General features: G+C 53.6%; 2 protein-coding genes across 22 annotated transcripts in view; both read left to right on the forward strand.

Moving 5' to 3' along the window:
- The window catches only part of MYT1L (myelin transcription factor 1 like), a 738481-nt gene extending 735583 nt beyond the window's left edge, over positions 1 to 2898 (forward strand). For 16 of the 19 annotated variants that reach the window (XM_019646295.1, XM_019646294.1, XM_019646293.1 and 13 more), the window contains one exon: positions 100 to 2898. In XM_019646295.1, the coding sequence (XP_019501840.1) occupies positions 100 to 240 (141 nt within the window). In that variant the 3' untranslated portion in view covers positions 241 to 2898. The remainder of the gene's footprint in view (positions 1 to 99) is intronic. The other 3 variants (XM_019646304.1, XM_019646306.1, XM_019646307.1) reach the window with 1 other exon arrangement.
- Positions 2899 to 14449: 11551 nt separating this feature from the next.
- The window catches only part of PXDN (peroxidasin), a 63915-nt gene continuing 63314 nt past the window's right edge, over positions 14450 to 15050 (forward strand). For 2 of the 3 annotated variants that reach the window (XM_019646311.1, XM_019646312.1), the window contains exon 1: positions 14498 to 14800. In XM_019646311.1, coding sequence (XP_019501856.1) covers positions 14610 to 14800 — 191 coding nt within the window. In that variant the 5' untranslated portion in view covers positions 14498 to 14609. Of the gene's footprint in view, positions 14801 to 15050 lie in introns of all 3 variants that reach the window. The other variant, XM_019646313.1, reaches the window with a different exon arrangement.

The following is a 15050-nucleotide window of genomic DNA, read 5'->3' on the forward strand; positions in this document are numbered from 1 at the left end:
CAGACAGTGGCAGGGTGCTGTGATGCTGTTTTATGCTGATGTGAATATCCTATTAAGAAAATAAAAGTTGTGTATGAACTACTATTTAATATCTCGTAGGACCCAATCAATGAACAAAATTTTGACGCATACGTGACTACTTTGACGGACATGTATACAAATCAAGATCGTTATCAGAGCCCAGAAAATAAAGCCCTACTGGAAAATATAAAGCAGGCTGTGAGAGGAATTCAGGTCTGAACAGCTGCTGTAGTGACTGTAGTGATGGAGCCTTGCTTAAACAGGACGCCTCCTGTCTCTTGCTGCTGTAATTTACCAGAAAGTGTTTCTATTTATTTCTGTTGGAAACAGTGTTATGCTTACAAGACTTCATAATGATTTTATGTCTTGCTTTAAAGATCGTCCCTGCAGAATAGTTTCGGAACACATTCACATTTTGTACGTTTTCATATAAGCTGACATAGTGTGATATGCCATGTAATGTTTATAGCTGCTAATGTGTGCACATTGGGGGTGTATATATTTCTGAAGAGGTAAGCTGATCAAAATACATAGAGTGTAAATTCTTTTTAATGCTTTAGTGATTAAATGTTTTAGTATTTTGAACTGAAATGGACAAAAAGATAAACAGCTTTGAATGACCGTGTGGTGGCCCCACAGCCACTTTTTACACATTATCATTTTGCCTCATGTTGGAGGGTTTTATGGAATTTAAGAAATACATTTTGTTGCATATTGTTTCATAGCAAGAATTGGTTGCAAAAAAAATGCTTTATTTTTGAACAATGCTTGGAAATATTATGTGATTTTTTTGTTTGTTTGTTTTAGGAGGATGGTGTATGGTGGGGGCAATAAATGAGGTTTTTTGCATTCCAAGGAAATGGCAAATGGATTAACTGTAAGGAATGAGATAAGTAATTTATTGTAAGACAACATCAAGCCATGGAAACTTGGCAGAAGAGTCAAAGCAGCTTAAACAGCACTTTTAAATTAACTCCTGAGCGTTACGTGGTGTGACGATGGGACTTCAGTTAAGACGGGGGCTTGTGACAGGTGGACGATGTGAAGATGTCCTTTTCCATTTTCAATAAACTTTGGGACAACTTTCTCTTACCTCCCAAGAGTTTCCCGGCCCTCTGAACTGTCTTTTATTGCCATGTGGTTTATTCTCCAGAATCTGTGTGTTTTTTTTAATTTAAGCTCAAAGGTAATTTAAGAGTATTTATTTCCCCTTCTAAGAACTATTGTTGTTGGTGTTGTTGTTTTACATTTGGGGGATAAAGGGAAATGATTTGTGAGTCTTCGAGTGACTGGACTGAATCCCCTCCTGGATCGGCGGGGGTCGGGGGGGAAAGCTGCTCAGTAAAATCTCTCCAGCCCCCTGAACTTGGGCTTCGAATGCGCACTTGGTCCTGATCAGAGGACTCTCACGAGGACCTGTGTCCTGCCTCTCGTGGGAGGCCTGCCGGCCGCAGAGCGTTTGCAAAGCCTTGTGTCTGAGTTGTCATGACCTGTTCTAAGAATGAATGCAATCAGATTTAGGAGTAATTAATGTACTTCAGCACTTTTCTTTACATGAAATCATCTTAGACTCGTGTGTTCCTCGGACATGGGGTCGTTTTGCCGCCATGACTGCACTCTGTGTATGCAAAGACCGCTTTTGACTGCTGCGTTCCGCCCTCCGAGAAGTCCCCAGGACGTGTCTTGTCTTCTGATGTGGACTTGATTTACATGTCATAGCATCCCTTCCTTCCATGTCTTGATGTTATGCAGAAAGTACAAAAGTACTTTAAAATTTTGTTATGAAAAAAAAAAAAGATGGGTTTTGTAAAAATAAAAAAAAATATTTTTAGCAGAACAGGACTTACAGGGTCATTGTCCCCACAACGTGCCAGTCGACTATTTGCACTCCCCTTGTCCTCTATATCCGTACGGAGGTGTGCAATTCCTGTGTCAGCAGCCTTGCCATGCTGGCCCTGCAGGAGGCCCGCCGGCTGCCCGGCGACGTTGGTGCGGAGGTCGCAGGGGCCTCAGGCAAACACTCTGATACGATCCTCAGCCTCAATGTACATACGCGTATAAATACATGTACGTCCCAGCGGCACTTTATACTGCTCACTGTACAAACGCTTCCGGTTTTCCACGCGGACTTTCGTAATGAGCTGGGAAAAGATGATGTCATTCCTTCGGGGCTCCGGAGAGCACCCTCTTTCTGTTGTGCGACTAGTCGTAGCTGCCATGCTCAGAATTGCCTTTGAGAGCTGACGCCGGTGCCGCGGGGGCCGGCGGCCACACCGACGGGCCAGGCCCAGCTCCCGGCCGCCGCTGTTCATATCGGCTTCGCATTTCCCGCCGTGTCGTGTCTGCAGCCTCGCCAATAGAGCAATGCTTCTCGTAGAGTGATAGGTAGTCTCGGTTTGGGTTCTTGTTCTCACCTATGTACAATGGAGAGGGGTTTTAAGCACAAATCTGCTGCTCATCTAACGTTGGTAAAATATCAAATCAAAAGTTATCTGTGACTATTATATAGGGATCACAAAAGTGTCACATATTAGAATGCTGACCTTTCATATGGAATTATTGTGAGTCATCAGAGTTTATTTATTATAACTTATTGTTCATATTCATTTCTAAGTTGATTTCAGTAACCATTTATGAAGACAGAATTTTGTACAAATATTTATTGTGCTCTCTGTGGAACTGAAGTCGCATTTATTTTTGTACACACGGCATGGGTTTGTTGACACTTTGATTTTGCTACAATGTGTGGAGTCACGAGTTGCAGTGATTACTTCATTTTTAAATTGTGAACTTTGTACAAACTTTGTCATGCTGGATGTTAACATCTTACTCTAAATAAAACGGTGTTGCCGCGTTTGTAGCACGATGGACCTCTAACCGGGTCTGCGTCTTCACTTGCGCCCGGAAACGCCGTCGGGCCCCGGCAGGACCCACGAGGAGCGCGTCACACTTGGGGGCCTTGCGCTCCGCTTGGGCGAGGTGACTTCCCATGGCTCGGTGGCCTCACTTGCTTGGGAAGCGGCTCTGTCACATTTCCTGGGCCGCATCAAAGATCACACAGTGCTGTCCGTTGTCACATCCCTTGTCCCTGTCTCCTTACTCCTGGGCAGCACCTCGGCCACCCTCTGTCCCCCAAGGCGTGGACGTCTGTGAAGTGTCCAGGGCATCCCCAAATTGGCTTGGTCTGCGCCGCCTCCTAACGGTTTGTTTCACTGGCAGATGTTGGGTCCTCCTCAGCATCTCACATCTGGAGATGCCCGAGGTCCTGCGCCCTGTGATCGGTTCCCTCGGTTCTTCATCAAACCATCAACAAGGACCACCCCTAAAACTTAAATTACCTTCAAGTAGGACTCAGTGATGATTATCCCATTTTCCCATCATTTATGTTAGTAAAAGTCACCCTTTAAAATTCCCAAACTACCCTGCTGTAATAGACACCGTCCCCAAAATGGAACATTTAAGGAAGAGACCTCATAATCTCTGTTAAATCCAAAATGTATTCCCAGTGCAGTCTTCCACTCTCAGACTCAAGGTCATCTGTGCAGCTCTTGCCACCACGGCGTCTGCTGTTCAGACGCCGTGCGTGGTCGGCCAGCTTTGTGGGAGCTGACGGGGAGGCGGCAGGGTGTCCGGACTATGGGATCCAAGCTCCGGCAAAGCCTGCTTTTCGGGCCCCTCCCCGTAAAGCAAGTGGTGGCCTGTCACTGACTGTTGTCACAGACGCGGACTCCCAGCTGGGTTATTGAGACACTGCCCTTTAGGAGCCATGTGGCTGAGAAACATTTTGGGAAACAATTTAGCAATAAGGTCACACATCTTATATTGAATTTTTAACCCAATAATCCCACACGCCTGTCCTGTGATACCAAGACAACAGTGAGTGCACGGAAGTCAGTGAAACCAAGCAGAAGCCCGATTAGGGTGGATGGTAAGGGCAGCTCAGGAATCCCATGAGTTGAACTCCAGGGTGATGAGACGTGTTAATAGCACGCTTGTGATTAAATAAGTGATAGCACAGAAAACAGAACCAGAGACACACTGGGAAGCAGCCGCTGGCAGTGACGTTGAGCCAGTTTGACGCGTGATAATGCTGGGGACCACACTTCACTCCGGCCAGCCGCCCGCCCCGCATGTGCAGGGGTGGGGTGGGGGGGTTCTGTCAAGGTGACCCTGGTGAGCGGCAAGGTAAGGAGGCTGGGGACCTGCCTGGCCCCCAGGAAGTCGACCTCCTGGGAAAAGAAGACGGAAGGGGAGGAACTGGGAAGCCGGGCTTGAGGGCAAAAGCCTCCAGGTTTATGCACAGGCGGGGGAGATGCAGACACACAGGAACCGTGTCAGCAAGGCTGTGTGGGGGTTGGTCCCCCAGGGTCCCCGGCGGCTACACGGTCCCTGTGCCGCACAAGCACCGGAAGGGGAGGCTGTGATTCCATTTTCTCACCCTGGGCAATGAAATGAATTTTTTTAAAGAATAAAACGAGTCTAGTGAGGACTCATGAGGGTTTAGGAGAAGAAGGTTCTGGAGACACCCACGGTCAGCAGTACGGGGGCCCCTGGGTGTCACCAGCAGAGATGACACAGGATCGTGGGGCAGCGGGAAGGCCCTGCTGGCTCCCCCGGGAGACCCCACCTGGCTTCCGTCTCCTGGACGCTGGGCCACAATGTCCACCTCCCAGGCCCGCCTCCTAGGAAGTCGTCTCTCCAGTGACATTGGAGGTCCTGGGCTGATAATGAGGCAAGATTTGTGTGCGTGTGTGCACCAGGGTCGTGGCCTCACGGAGCTGGAGAATGGAGGCACAGACAAGGGAGGTAAGGTTTGTAGCAAAAGACAGTTTACTAACGCAGGAAGAGTCACAGCTCTCAAAATGGGGGGGGGTATGCGACTGGGGTGCCCACTGGCTAAAGCAAGGGCTTTTCCTTTTACACTTTTTTTTTTTGTATGCCTGGGGAGAAGAGCTGGCTGGCACCTTTTGGCACTACTATCAGATTTGTTCAGCCTGGAGGGGGCTTTTGTAATTGCCCATTTGTCCTAGAACATAATTGAGCTGGCGTGCCAGTATCTTATGACTAACCCAGCTGTCAGGATTGGTGTTTCTGCTTGAAGGAGGCGTTATCTTAAGGCAGCCCTGTGCTTTGAAGGTGTGCATTTTACCTGGGGATTCCTGACTGCCTGCTGTTATGCTAACTAACCTGTCTTAATCCCCCCTTTGAAAACCAAACCCTAACTTCTGACGTTTTTTGTTAAAGGCTTGAAAAAAAAACCTTCCTCCTCTCCCACCTGAGTTTGTCACTCTGGTGGGTCCTGTGACTTAAACCTATCTGTCAGTTATTCGAATCATTGCCCGCAGCTCTGCTGTGGTTTCCGCCCTAATCCCCCACCATGGCCACTTCCCTGACTGCCTGTAATTTTTTCTTTCTCAATACAGCGTTCCTCCCACCTCCCACCACAGGGAACTTGAGGCTGTTTCTGCTCACGGAGGCTCAGAGCTCCTGGGCCCGGCAGCGCAGACAGCGCTCCATGTGGCGGCGTCCCCACAGCACAGGCGGCAGGCGGCCCTGCGTCTCCAGCGACTTAAAATCTGTGTCAAGAGGAAACACCCAACACGTACCCTTTGTCTTTATATTTCAATCACGTGACACCCAGAAGGAAACCCTGGTCACTGAAGTACCTGGCAGTCTCTGAAGGAAACGGAAAATGGCACAAACAAGATGGACTCACCGTAGGAAATGCAGGCAGGATAAGCCTGTCGCAGATGACAGCGCAAGGCGCGCCCCGGCACGGCTTTTGTCTCTAATGCCGGAGCCCATGTGAGGTCTCCACGTGGGTCTCAAGGAGACCGACCTGTGCCGGGCCACGTCCAGTGGGGGGACACTGGAGTCCCCTCTGCCCCAGCCAGTTAGTCATCTCTGCTCTCTGATCCCATCCCCAAGTTCAGTTTCTTCTCTGTCCCTTTGTTAATCCACACGTCTTCTCCCCTATAGTGTGTATATGCCTTTCAAGTGACCTCAAGTCATCCTTGAGCAAGATAAGCAAACACGCAAGACAGGCCTTGCAGGGAAGGACAGCTCCGAGGTTCTCGGCTGGACGTCTGACAGAAGAGAAAAGCATGCACATTTATTGGGTTGTTGGAAAAGTGACACATTTTTGCAATGAAAAACATAGAAAAAATACGTCATGACTTTTCCAACAGCCCAATATTTAAGTTTCACATGAGTCTTTGTAAGGAAAAACGAAGACCCCGAAAGCATTTAAGCCTGAGTACGTTTACTGTTTGTTGAAGAGCAGACCGTGGTGTTGAAATGTGATGGCACAAAGGACAGAGCTCAGGATGACCTGGGGAGATGGGCAGGGCCTTGGGGTCCCCGGTTCCTGTCTCGGAGACTAGGACACCCTTTGCCCCCACACAGGGAAGACACTGCTCCCTTGAGGGTCTTATGCCCTGGGGGAGGTGGGGCTGGCTGAGTCCTTCCTGCACCTGATGTGCCCCAAATTCCTCCAGCTTCAAATAGTCAATATGCCCAAGTGCCATATTTTGGGGCGGCTTGCCTGAACCCCGTCATTATTTACAAACATAAGCGTGTGTGTGTGTGAATGGCGCAGGAAAAAAGGAAGATCAATGAAACAGTCGGGAAGATGGAAGAAAGCAGGACCCCCTTTGGCAGCAACATCGGGGATCTTAGACAAGATGCAGGCTTGTCACTCACAGCCGTGAACCCACACAGCTCACCTGGGGCCACAGCGGGGGGCCTGGGGTCCGGGGTGGGGTCCACGCCTTCCAGGCTCTGTCCCTACTGGGGACTTCACAACGTAAGAGTGGGGGCTAAAAGGTCCGGAACAGAAAGCAAACAAGTGGCCCAGAGGGTCTGTTAGTGAAACAGGACCTCCGTGGGGTCCCTTATCCAGGCCCCTGGTCCCCAGGGGTTAGGCAGCAGGCTTTGAAGTGAGGGCTCGGCCTTCAGAGCTGCAGTCAGCACGTGCATTACAGAAGCGAAGAAAGCATCTGGGCCTCAGCGTCACCGTCACTGAGACAGCAGGTTTCTCTCTCCTATGGAGGTGGGTCTGGGCAGCACGGTGTCCTGAGCAGCGTCTTCTGGTACCTGGGAGGACCCTGGGGAAGCCTCCTGTGAGGGAAGCCCAGAGGGGACAGGCCTTCAGCTCCCCACCGGGAGGGGATGGCCTGGGGCTGGACAGACACTGTCCCTCTTCTCCTAAGGAGGACCTCGCTGAGAGAGCACAGCCGGGACCCCAGAACCCAGGCCGTGGACCAAGCCCTGGAGGTAAGAGGCTCCTGTGGAGAGAGGAAGGTGGGGAGGCTGTGACAGTCCCCAGCCTGGGTCCCAGTTAATCAGGACTGCAGGGGGCAGGGCCAGAATTCTGGATTCCTGGCCGGCCCTGTAACAAAAGATGGATTAACTACAGAAAAAGAAACAGTTATCACCAGGTGGAGACACCCAGGGAGATGAGTCACTGTGGGTCAGGCGGCTTACAATTCAGGCTTAATGTCACCTTCAGCTGGAAGAGAGGCTGTGGAGGCCACACCCAGAGATGCCCTGAGGCCCTGAGAGTGACCCCGCTGGGTGAGTGGGAAGCAGGGGCGGGAAAAGGCCTGGGGACCAAGTGCACAGAGGGCCCTGTGAGGGACTTCGGGCCAGGGTGGGGCCACGCCTGGGGGGGGGGGACAGCCACACCTGGCCACTGTCTGTTGAGTTAGCTGCTGCTGAGGTTCTCACCCTGTTTTATGAAGTTGCCTGAAAAGCAGAAGTTAGCAAAGTCTCCTTCGTAAACCAATTTCCCGGGTACAGAGACCAAGTCACCATTACTCTGAGAAAAGGTATTCAAATGAGGACCAGTGCTGCTGACAGCAGGTAGCTTCACGTCTTTGTAAGGTGGGCGAGCTCCGAAAAACTGCAACCCTAGTGCCACTGACGCTTTTTTCACAGAATTGAGGTTTGTTCTTTAGGGAAGGAATTTTGGATAAAAGATGATCAATATGTACAAATTTAAGAAATGTGTTTAGAACTTGTTTAAAGGGATATCTACCATTTCCAAATTTTGCTATAACAGTCATACGTTTTACCTTCTATTAAATTCTACTGCACACGTTTACGTTTCTGGAAACACCCATTCCAGTCAATGTGAGTCCACCCTTTCAGGGGCGATTGAACACAGGTAACAGGAGGAAAGGTCAGAGGGGAGGGGTTCACACAGGTCAAATGGGCCAGACATGCACCTATGACAGTCGCTGCAGGAGACACACCTGAGGCTGAGGGCGCGGGCTCAGCCCGGGAGAGGCCACCTGGCCGGAGCACCACACACAGATGTCCGTGCCGTCGCTGTGGGAAAGGACTCTCTCTCAACATGCTTCATGTTACTGGCAATTGAGAATACAAGGTGTCCAGTCCTCCTATCACATTTTTTCATATAACATTCTCCAGATTCACTGAGTTATAACAAGGAGGCTCAGAACCATGGCCCTCAGAATAGGGCAAATGGATGGAAGTGTCTGCACGATGCTGCCACCGTCACAACGGGGCACCTATGTGTGAAGGGCGGGCCTGCCTGTCAACTCACTGATGGAGGCGTTCCCACATTTACTTATACTGGTATGTCCTGTTTCCCACTGGAAATTATTAGGGGATCAGTGGCTATATCCCCCCAAATTTCATATGTTGGAACCAGTCCCCCAATGTGATAGTTAGGGGGTGGAGCCTTTCAAGGTGATGGGGTTAGTGCCCCATAAGGAGAGACAGGAGAACCCACTTGGCCTTGTGAGGACACCGTCTGCAGGCTGGACGTAGCCCTCATCGACCACCGAGCCAGTGGGGCCTGGACCTTGGCCCTCGGCCGCAGAACGGGGAGGAAGACGTCCCTGTCGCCCCAGCCCAGTCTGCGGTGTCCTCACAGAGCAGCCCGAGCTGACAAGGACAGAAATCTTAATGTCAGGAGAAGTGTGGGCTTTCTCCTCTGCACAAGGACCATGCGTCTTCGGTTTTGAGAGTTGGTAGTCATTTCCCACGCAGAATCTGTGCGGAAAGTCCCTGAAGCTCTGGGAGGAACAGCCTGAACATCACCGCAGGCTTTCTGATAATGGACTCTGGGAGCACTTGAGCCTCGTGTGTGACCACGTGCACATGACCATTCATTACTGTCGGTGGGGTTGTGTTGGGCGTGGGAAGAGATTGGCAATAAGTGATAACCCACTTGGGTTTTTAAAGACCATTTAACAGAAGCATGTTCCTGACCATAGAGGCATTGAAGGCAGGACGAAGGTGCTAGTTACCAACAGAAGTTTCTAGAAAATAAGAGGCTAACTTCCATGGGTGCCACCTGCGGCCTTGGAGCTGTCTCTGCTGGCGTCAAGTCCACGGCTGCCTCCCCGTCTCCCCTGGCGTCTCTGTGCAGAGCTTGCTTCCTGGACTCCTTTGTTTCGTTTCCACCCCTTTCCAGCATCACCGCCAGGCTCGTCCGCTGCCACGTGAGGAGCCAGACACCTGCTTATCACGCCCCTCAGGCTGCACCTCTCACTTCCATGCTGGGTGACCGCCATGCTATCGTTTCTCTATTGTTGCCAGAAATACTTCCCAAGGCCCTGTGAGTGTTGATTCAAACATGTGCTTAACTACTTCAGGCTTACCTGCAAGCTATGGAAGATTATTAGCCTGGTCACATTTTCGGGTTATTTTATCCCTGCAGAATGGAGGGCGAAGCCCACCCACTTTTTCCATCTAAAAAGTCCTCCTGAACCCGGGTTTGCACCCTGGCCTCTCTCACTCTGATCAGCCCACGTGCCGTGGCCGCGTTTGTCGCCTTTGCTTCTCCGCCACGGCAGAGCCCCCACCCCTTGTCCTGATGCATCTGCCTCCCCTGCTGCAGAGCCACGTTCATCACCCAAGAAACTTCCCCAAAACCTCGCTGCCTCCGAAGGCCGGCACATCCTGTGCGTGTCTCAGAGTAGAGCCACAAGGCCAGTGGGGGCGAACACTGGACAACTGTGCGTTAAGCCCACGGGCCCACGTTCACGTGTAGCTCTGCTTGGCACCATAGGAAACCTCAGGTGAAGGGGCTGAAGGCCAGGCCCCAGCTGTGTGCCATCAGCCCATGGCCGGTACCTGTCACTCGCCCGTTCACTATGGGTCGAGCCAGAGGCCAGCATCTTCTATTCTGAATTTGCCCTTTGGCTCAAGGGTTATTTTGAGCTGAATAGTTTGAGGAAAAGCAGACACAGCAGCTGCTCTAAAGACAGGGCGTGCATTGTCCTTTTGTAGGGAACTTCATGCTGACCAGGAAAAATCTCCCTTTGTGAAGTGCCTCCCCCCTGAGCGGGAAGTGAAGGGGAGGCCCCAGGATTCTCAGCAATTTGCAGGACAACTCAGCTGGTTGCCAGGCTGCGGATGGCACAGGTGGAGGCTGTGGCCTTGGAAGGGCCCCCAAAGAGGGTACTGGGCGCCAAGATGGAGCGGGTGGTGGTCACCCAGGACATTTTTACAGAGAAGTTATAGTGACATTGAGTTATTCGCTGCTCCTTGCTGACTGTGGACCCATCCATTGTGATCATCTTCTATCCAAGCTGCTTATCCATAAGCCTGTGTTTTCCCCAAACGATGGGTTCTCGGGGCTGGAGCCCCATTCCCTGGCTTCTGTCAGATACAGAGTAAACGCAGTGCCGCCCGTTCTCCAGACCCGCCTCTGCACCTCCTCGCCAGCCCATGGGCACCCTGGCAGGTACACACCCCACACAGGCTCCCGAGTCTGGGCTCAGGCTTCCTGTAGCCTCCACAATGGGCAGAGGCACCCCTGCCCCAGACACGTGTGGACAGTGGGGTGGACTCAGGTCACTGGCGGTTGTGGGGGAAGTGTGCTGGGGACACATTACTCGGTTGGTCGCCTCTCATCTGGGCCCAGAAAGCTCTTGTGATCTGAGAAAAAACATGACCTCCAAGGATTTTAAGCTAATGATAACCAGGAACTCGCTGCGAAGCAGGCTCCGTTCCAGCACTTTCCATCCTTGCTCCGTGCGATAGCCAACAAGGCAGACAAGCCCTCCACACAGACTCCAGGCCAGTTTCAGAGCTCGCCCCCTTCCTGACATGTCAGCGCCTTCCCAAAGCCCAAGGCCTCCCCGAGCTTGGAACAACGCCTTATCTGGAAATAGGGCTGTTGAAGGTGTAGTCAGTCAGGTTAGGACGAGGTCATGGGTGAGTCAAAGCCAGTCTGGTCCTTGGGAGAGAAAAACACCACGTGAAATCAGACTTGGGGGCTGCCCTGTGGCTGACACGTCTGCACACCCAGGGATGCCAAGGATTGCCTGCTGTCACCAGACGCCAGAGAGGCACCTGGGACAGCTCTGCCTCAGAGCCTCCGAAGGGATTGCCCCTGTGGGCACCTGGGTCTTGGTCTCTGGCCTCTAGGGCTGTGGTGCTGTCGCAGCAGCACCCACCCCCCACACACACACACTGGCACATGGTCATCCGCCCCTGCTGGCCCTGACCAGGTGCTGTGCTCTGCTCCTGTGTGCAGGTTGAGCAGGGCTGAACCGAGATGCAGGACCAGCGTGAAAGTGGTGCTTGGGGCACAGCCAGGTCCTGCCAGGGGCTGACTCACCGTCTGGGAACGGCCACCCAGCCCCCGGGACTTCTCCCGCCAGAAGCGCTCTCAACCCCCCATGTGTGCGGCGGCCACTATGCAGACGCCTTACAGCTTTCTCCTTTAATCCTCACAGCAGCCTCTGAGTAGGACTGGTCTCTCGTGTTACAGATGGGGAAACTGAGGCCCAGATAGAGGAAGAAAGCCGCCCAGGGCCACAGAACTGGTGAGGCTGCCTCCCAGTTTTGGTCATGTTCCAAAACCTGCCTTCTTTCCTGTAAAAATTCTAGAGCAGTGTCAGTGGAGTGGAGAGACAGACAGACAGGCGGGCAGGCAGGTGACATGACCCTGCAGAGGGAGGTAGCAGGAAACACAGAAGGGCCACTAGTGACGCAGCTGCACTCTTTGGTTGGGGGTCCTCAGCAGAGCCCAATGGACAGAGGGGGCTCTCGGGACAGGGCAGCTGATCAAGTCCGGGGAGAAGCTGGTCATCGGCCTGATTCCGCAGGTCACTCGGTGGCCTGGCTGCCAGACTGTCCACCCCAGGCCAGGGCCAGCTGGACTGTCCCCCTCTCGCTGCTGGTGGTGCAAGAGAGGCAGAAACCCCAGCATTTCTAGGGGCTCTGGCAGCCCAGGGCAATTCTCCACAATGTCAGCAGCCCAGTACAGGGTCCCCCGCAATGTCCACTGCGACCTGTGAGGCACAAGGCCACTGTGTGGCACACACGACCCGGCCCTTCCCCTCCTTTCATCCTCCCCTCGATGCAACTTCAAGTCCTTGGGCAAGTGACTCCAATTCTCTCAACAATGGGTTTGGGTTTTCCATCTGCAAAGTGGGGTAATGACACTCACTGAAAGGATGTCGTGAGGCTCAGATACTGTCTGCGGCGTCCTTGGCCCAGAGCACCCTCCAGCAGCAGTGGCCGCGGCCTTTGGTGAGTCCATGGCCGCGCCTGGCACACCGCAGAACGCAGCAACAGTATGCACAGAAAACAGGCTGGGGGTAAGATAGCACCTCTTCACTCATTAACTTTGCTTCTTTGTGTGGATGGCTAAACAGCTAAAGGTTGTCAGCCAGCATGAACACACCTGATAGGCATGTTTGTTAAGCACAGATAACAGGGTTTGGGGCAAACAATAAGATTCTCACAGTGGTCATCAGACAGAAATGGGGTCTCGGGCTTTGAGGTTCTGAAAGGATTCAAGGGAAGGTCAGGATCCTGAGGTGTGAGGCCTCTCTGGGCCTCTAAAGGCAGAAACAGGAAACACTGAGCATACGTGGAGAGCACATCAGCTCCACGCCAGAGCTCCATCACTGAATGTAATTCCTTCAGGCCTGAGTCACTGCAAAGCTGGCCTCCAAAAGCCACCACCCATCCTGTCCAGTGCTCTGCACATGACTGTCTGACAGGCAGGGGTCTTCAGAAGAACAACACTAAGGCAAATGGACGGACGGATGGATGGCTGGCTGGATGGATGGTGGATGGATGGAAGGATGGCTGGAAAGTGGAGAGAGTGATGGGTGTGTGGAGGATGGATGAAGGATGGAGGATGGTGGATGAAGGATAGAAGATGGTGGATGGAGGATGGATGGATGGTGGATGGTTGATAGATGGATGGATGGTGGATGGAGGGTGGAAGGAAGGAAGGGAGGAAAGATACAGTTTTTAAACAATTCTGGCGGCTGGCAATTCTAAATCATTAGAGCAGAGCAGTAGACTAGAAACTCAAGCAGGACTTATGCTCAGTTTAGGCAGAATCTGTTGTCTGGGAAAACTCAGATTTTACTCTTAAGATCCTAAAATTATAGAATGAAACCACCCACATTCTTGGGGGAAATCTTTACTCAAAGTTGGCTGATTGTAGACATTAACCATTGTTAATCTCATCTACCTCCAGCCCCTGGCTTACTGTTTGATTAATCAGGGTAAAACAGCCCAGGCAAATGGACCCTTGAAGTCAACATCAGAGCTAGTTCGGAGACAGGCGGCTGCTGGACTGAAAAGAGAAGGAAACTATTTGTGCTGCTCAGAGCCGGCCCCGCCCCCGCCTCAGGTGGCTGTAGTTGAGGGTGTTACCTGAAATACGACCTTTGTCCACTCAGAGTGGAAGGATCTGAGGATGTTCAGGCAGGGAAGCGACAGCATCAAAGCTGTGACATACTCTCTGTCCTCTGCAGGAGGGTGGACCAAGTGGCTCCACCAAATGTACGCAGCTGGAAACCTAAGTGTAACTCGGCATCTTTGCTTTTTCCACAGCTCCTGCTGTATCTTCTGGTGGCTTCACACAAGCCCCATAGTGGTAGGTCCAAGGGTTTGCTTCCTGTGTGTCCACACGAGAGGAAGGACAGGGCATGGAGCGCCCGCCTGGCCCAGCACCGCGCTCATGACTAACGTCTTCCGTGCACCTCACAGTGCCCGGGGCGGCAGCGGGCAGAAGGCGGGACGCTAACAGGCCTCAGGGTCTCAGGCAGGGAGCCTGGCTGCCTAGCTCAGAGCATGCTGAGTGTGTGTGCCGGCGCGCGTGGGGAGGGAGAGAGAGGGAGAGAGAGAGGCGCGGGAGTGCCAGCTTGGAACCGTTCCTGGAACATAGCAAGCTCTCTAAAAAATCTCTGAAACAACAGAGTCCCGGCGCACACACATGTGGAAACCGCAGCGGGGCAAGGTGGAGCAGCTTGGCCGACGCTTCCAGCGGCTGACTGCACATCTGGGACTAGAACCCGGCTCCCCCTCGTCTCCTCCGCACCCCGGAGAGCCCCGCGGAGGGGAGGGGGGCGCAGCGGCCCGACGCGCAGCCGGAGGTCCTCGCCCCGCCCCGGCCCTGGGGAGGTGGGGGTGGGAAGGGAGGAGCCGCGCGCATGTGCACAGCTGGCGGCCCCCCGCCCCCCGCACAGCTGGGACGTGGGCCGCGGCCGGGAGGGCGGGCGGGCGCAGTCCGGAGCCGGTGGGGGACGCGCCGGGCCCTCCGCGACCGGTGGGTGCGGCCAGCGTCGTTGCGCGCCGAGGCCATGGCCGTGCGCCCCGCGCGCCTCTGTTTGCTGGCGCTCGTGCTGTGCTGCGGCTGGGGGGTGCTGACCGCGGGCGCCCAGAAGCCGGGCGTGGGGTGCCCGAGCCGCTGCCTCTGCTTCCGCAGCACGGTGCGGTGCATGCATCTGCTGCTGGAGGCCGTGCCCGCCGTGGCGCCGCAGACCTCCATCCTGTGAGTGCGCGGGGCGCGGGGGGCCGGGGTGCGGAGAGTCGGGGGGCCGGGGCCGCAGGGACGAGCGTGGGCAGGGGCACGTTCGCAAGCAGCGGGCGGCGGGGGCCCGGCGGGGGCCCGCGGGCCTTTGTCCGCCCTGGTCTCGGCGCGGAGGGCGGACCTGGGCGCAAAGCGCGGCCTCCAGAGCCGCCTTTGTTCGGAATCCCCTGCCGGACGGGAGGGTTGCCGGGAGAGGCCCGGGAAAGCCCGG

Source organism: Hipposideros armiger, unplaced genomic scaffold, assembly GCF_001890085.2.
Source record: "Hipposideros armiger isolate ML-2016 unplaced genomic scaffold, ASM189008v1 scaffold_100, whole genome shotgun sequence".
Taxonomy (NCBI): Eukaryota; Metazoa; Chordata; class Mammalia; order Chiroptera; family Hipposideridae; genus Hipposideros; species Hipposideros armiger.